The 5,000-nt window shown below is 32.0% G+C and overlaps 2 protein-coding genes across 4 annotated transcripts in view; one reads left to right on the top strand and one right to left on the bottom strand.

Moving 5' to 3' along the window:
- LOC122253029 (uncharacterized) overlaps positions 1-1,560 on the top strand; it is a 13,661-nt gene extending 12,101 nt beyond the window's left edge. Inside the window, exons 7-10 of the mRNA XM_043015785.2 lie at positions 1-97; positions 312-356; positions 1,020-1,179; positions 1,290-1,560. The exon at positions 1-97 is cut by the window's left edge and continues 14 nt beyond it. Coding sequence (XP_042871719.2) covers positions 1-97; positions 312-356; positions 1,020-1,179; positions 1,290-1,304 — 317 coding nt within the window. The 3' untranslated portion in view covers positions 1,305-1,560. The remainder of the gene's footprint in view (positions 98-311; positions 357-1,019; positions 1,180-1,289) is intronic.
- A 1,565-nt stretch (positions 1,561-3,125) lies between these two features.
- Positions 3,126-5,000, bottom strand: part of LOC122253030 (galactosylgalactosylxylosylprotein 3-beta-glucuronosyltransferase P) — a 21,294-nt gene continuing 19,419 nt past the window's right edge. For 2 of the 3 annotated variants that reach the window (XM_043015788.2, XM_043015786.2), the window contains exon 6: positions 4,346-5,000. This exon is cut by the window's right edge and continues 598 nt beyond it. The gene's annotated coding sequence lies outside the window, so the exon portion shown is untranslated. The other variant, XM_043015787.2, reaches the window with a different exon arrangement.

Below are 5,000 nucleotides of genomic sequence, written 5' to 3'. Positions count from 1 at the left end.
ATTTCAAGTCTGTAAAAGAAGCTGAAGGCAATTGGAAGACTTTGCAGAAGCTGAGATTGAAGAATGATAAAAATAGAATATCGTTTGAGGAGTTGAGGTAAGATGAATAGATCCAGTGTTATATTTGGACATTTCCAGCTCTCGAATTAATAATTTTCTGTATAGGCTGATTACAGTCTTGTATTTAACAGAATTTAATTGCTATAGTATTTTGTAGTTCTTACAGAAGATACCATATGTTTTCATGAAGTAGACTTTTTATTGAATTGCACTTTTTATTATTTATTAATGTTTTACCTTCTTCATTTAAGGGCCTTATGTGTAGATCCTGAATCAGAAGTGGCAAATCATACAAGGTAAGAGGTCTTTTTCTTGAAAAAGAGTCAGTTCAGAAATTTAATAAAATGTCTCCAAAGTATAAGAATGAACTGCCATTCCAAAATTATAAAGTTGTCAATTGATTGATTTCTCATCATGTAGAAGGCAATATATACATAGAACACTCACTTTGCATCTGTCCCTCCCCTCCCTCCTCTCTCTCTTTACTCCCTTTTATTTCTCTCTTCTCTCTCTCTCTCTCTCTCTCTCTCTCTCTCTCTCTCTCTCTCTCTCTCTCTCTCTCTCTCTCTCTCTCTCTCTCTCTCTCTCTCCCCCTCCCTCCCTCCCTCCCTCCCTCCCCCCTATCTCTCTCTCCCTCCCTCCCTCCCTCCCTCCCTCCCTCCCTCCCTCCCTCCCTCCTCCCTCCCTCCCTCCCTTCCTCCCTTCCTCTCCCCCCACCTCCCTCTCTCTCTCTCTCTCTCTCTCTCTCTCTCTCTCTCTCTCTCTCTCTCTCTCTCTCTCTCTCTCTCTCTCTCTCTCTCTCTCTCTCTCTCTCTCTCTCTCTTTATCTCCCCCCCTTCTCCATTCCCTCTCTCCTTCTCTATCTCTCCCCTACCCCCTCTCCCTTTCTCCCTCCACCCCATCTCTCCTTCTGCCAAGTAAATCTTATCCAGTAATTACAAAAAAATCCCTCTTTATAGTGAGGAGCTAAAACTGTTGGAAAATGTTGATGAAGAGGAAAATCAGGTAATGAAAAAGAAGGAGGAGATGCTTCTAGAGATTGAGAGGAAGAAGAGGAAAATGGAAGAAGACGATGATGAATATGGCCAATATGAAATGCAAGCAAGGAAGCAGAAGGAGGTAAGGTGAACTTTTTATGTTACTCTGCTTCATAATAAAAATGGACATATGAAATATTTTAGCTCGAGGAAGTAAAGAACTAAATTGATATAATTTTTTTTTTTTTTCAGGAAAGTATTACCTAAGGATAATCTAATATTAGGATGAAAATAGGGTTCTTTATATAAAAGGATCAGATATCATGTTACATATTTTTCAAACTAATTGCATATTTTTTCCATGAAAATTGACAAGAAGTTTATAAGGAAAGTATGTGAATGTTAAATTTGAATTATAGCACCAGAGAGTATTTTTTCTCAGCTCTGGATTCAAGAACTTATGTAATAGACCTGAGAAAGAGTACTTTTTGAGGAATCTTTTACATAAAGACACTAAAACAAATTCATGTTTTTTTTCCCCATTCAAATTATCCAATTTTTAATTATTTAGGGTGTTTATAACTGTAATTCTAGATGTGTAAGATCGAGTGCATTTTGGAAGCAGACTTCCAGGGATGCATGTTGGCATTGGTATTATGAGCAACTATTAACATCTGATAAATGTTACACCAAAGAAAGAATGAGGGGGAAGGGATGTGGGAGAGCAATAAATAGAGAGGGAGAGGATGGAATGGAAAGAGAGGACAGTGGCAGGACTAGAAAGAGAAAGTGGAAGGGAAAATGAGAGAAAGGAAAGGGAGAGAGAGGTTGGGGGAAGGAAAGATGAGACATAGAAATATGGAAAAGCCCATATCTAAACAAGTGATAATATAACAGATAATATAACTGCAAACATAAGTTATTTGAAATTAAGGGGAGTCACAAAAATCATTTAATTTTTATATTTTTCATTTGTGTGCTAAAATTGTTCTGAAATGCAAATATGAGCCATATTACCCATTCTCTGGACCCCCATTACAACCCCCTACCCCTCCCAGGCGACTGAGCTTATTGCAGAAACATGATAAGCCTGGGGGTACAACTTAGAAAATAAGTAGTTTCACATGAAATAGGAATATATGTGCTGTTTTCTTTCACCCCAATACCATAGAAAATGAGTAAATAAGAAGGTAGCCTAAAGAAACCTGAAATGCAATAAAATGTGAAATTCTTAGTTCTTTCAAAACATTTATTTTCATCTTCACGGCCTACTACTCCTGCCATTTTTGTAATACAGATCTCAAAATTTGCACACTATATATTTGCATTCATACGTATATAGTTATGTGTCGGCTTTTGTTTAAAACTACAGGCAGAATTTCTGGAATATTTTTATTGTTGATTTTTTTTCTTTTTCATAGTGGTATCTTTAACCTTTTTTGAGTGATAGAATTTTCTTCACATAACTTTATTGTTGAATGCTTCAAGAACACCCTAAGCTAAATATCTCATCAAACAAAGAATTTTTATTTTTTGGTAGATTTTAATATAGCAGTATATAAAATTATTAAAAAAAAAAACTATTTATGACCCAATAATAATGGAACTTGCTCAGATTATGTAAAAGCTCACAAAAAATACGATAGCTCTAAAAGTAGCATGGGAAATTTTAGCATTTGAAGTGTGGTCTCCCTTAAAGCAGCGCTTGAAGGAATAAATTACAAATTGCGTTAACAGAACTATCATGTTAAAGCTTTTTACTCTATCACTATGAATAGTTTGTGAAGAATCTAGTGTGGCTCCAAACTTCACATTTTAGTATTCTTTGTTATTATGGTGTCCTTTCATTTCTGTATATACATTATTATTGTTTGTATATTTAAATGTATTGTAACATACTGAACTGTATGTTTGATGGTCTTGCTGTTAAAGTTTATTTAAATCTATTACATTTGAAACAAACTTTTTTTTTTTATTATTATTATTATTATTATTATTATTATTATTATTATTATTATTATTCATTATAGTAAAGCTTCTGAACTCTTCAGAATAAATTATCCAGTAATGTATGTAAAGGAAACAAACTTGGCAAAATATCATTTATATTTGTACAATAAACAGCATATTACACAACTGCAAATGCATCCACACATTGCAATTTTTGCAAAGGATAATGATGATGCTTCTGTAAAAAAGACATGAGACATAAATACTGTATGGTACAATGTAAGTTGAAAATGATTGCTAGTGATGAAGTGCAAGGTGCTCAAAGTTGATGCTTCATTTTTATAAACTTCGATACCCACAAGTATAAAAGAAATATTATGAATAAATAAAGGAATGATGGTGAGAAAAGAAGTAAGAAAATGGTTTTACAAACATTATCACCATAAATTTGTCTTAATTTAGGAAATTAATCATTTGCAAGTGTAATCCATGTTCAAAAGACTTCAATTCACTGGTATCCACTACTGACTTTATAGAGTTTTGGTTTGTGAAAATTATGAAAAAGGAATGTGAAAATTTATAACATAATATGGTATAAGAGTTGTCGGGTCTATGAAAAGGGAATGACAACTTACTAAAGCTGTTGAGATTCTAATGGTAATGAACTGGTGTGAATTTTAAATGCTGAAGTTTTTGTCAAGCAAGCTTCAAATTTAAGGCAGTATGAAGTCTTATACAGCTCATGACACTTACTTTTATTGGTATTTTATTTTATTATCATTAACTTTTATTTATATTTTATAGTATTTATGATTGTATTTATTTATTTTATTTTATTTTATTGGGAGCTGACTCAGGTTAAAATATAGAGAAGCTTAAGTGATAATCCTATTAACATTCCAAATCAGATATATGAAAATTACAGGAATTATATTTAAGAAAGTAACTGAATGTAAGCATGTATGTGTGTCCATGGAAACAGCACCCCCCCTCCCCACAAAAAAAGAAGTAAGTTCTACTAAATGAGCTTGTAATCAAGTGCATGATGATATTTTATTCTGTAATTGTTTTACAGTTCTGTGTATGGTTTCACAGCCACTAACAATGTACATTGCTAACAGTTATTTTAATTAAAGTCAATAATTACTGATAGCTTTTATGTATCATAATTTGAATTAACTAAACATTATAGAATTGTATATAAATTAATAATAATAAATTCATGTGTGTATGTATGTATGTATGTATGTATGTATGTATGTATGTATGTATGTATATATATATATATATATATACATATATATATACATATATATATACATATATATATACATATATATATACATATATATATATATATATATATAATCATAAATGGTCTTTTCATCATGGCTTCATTTACCTCTACGCTGTAGAACACTAAACATGCTGTTTATGCTAGCTAGCCCCCTCGCTTGACAAGCTGTGGTTATTGAAATCATTTGCAAACATTAGAAACTAGAGAGTCCTTATATTTTTGCTGCCAGTCAAAAAGAAACATGCTTCAGATGATATATTTATGAAGTAGGAATCTTTATCATATATTTTACTTGAGAATATATTTTAGTTAAGTAAATGTGCATGTGCCTTTTATGGGGTTTTCATGAGACCAATAGTCAGTTACATATGCAAAAGCAAAGATTCATCTTTGAAATACTATTGATGCAATGTTGTAAAGTATTGAGCACAGGCAGATATATTGCAAAATTCCCAAACAGAAATGCAAGAGACTATCTTCTGATTGAAGTTCAAGCTGGGGAAATCCCAATCACCATAGTTTTGAAAGTATGTCATTATTTTAGAAAAAAAAAAAAAAAAAAAGATAGTTCTCTGTCCACATTTGTTACACAAAAAAAACTACATTGTAATAAATGTACCATATAAAAATATATAAAAAACACATATTCACTCTAGAAATATTGTATTAACAGAAATTAAATTACTGCATTTCTTATCACACTTTTACCAGTTGCT

This window comes from Penaeus japonicus, unplaced genomic scaffold (genome assembly GCF_977035675.1).
Source record: "Penaeus japonicus unplaced genomic scaffold, GWHDUDI00000001_assembly GWHDUDI00000001, whole genome shotgun sequence".
In the NCBI taxonomy this organism is placed as follows: domain Eukaryota; kingdom Metazoa; phylum Arthropoda; class Malacostraca; order Decapoda; family Penaeidae; genus Penaeus; species Penaeus japonicus.
This window is presented reverse-complemented; position numbering and strand designations above follow the sequence as displayed.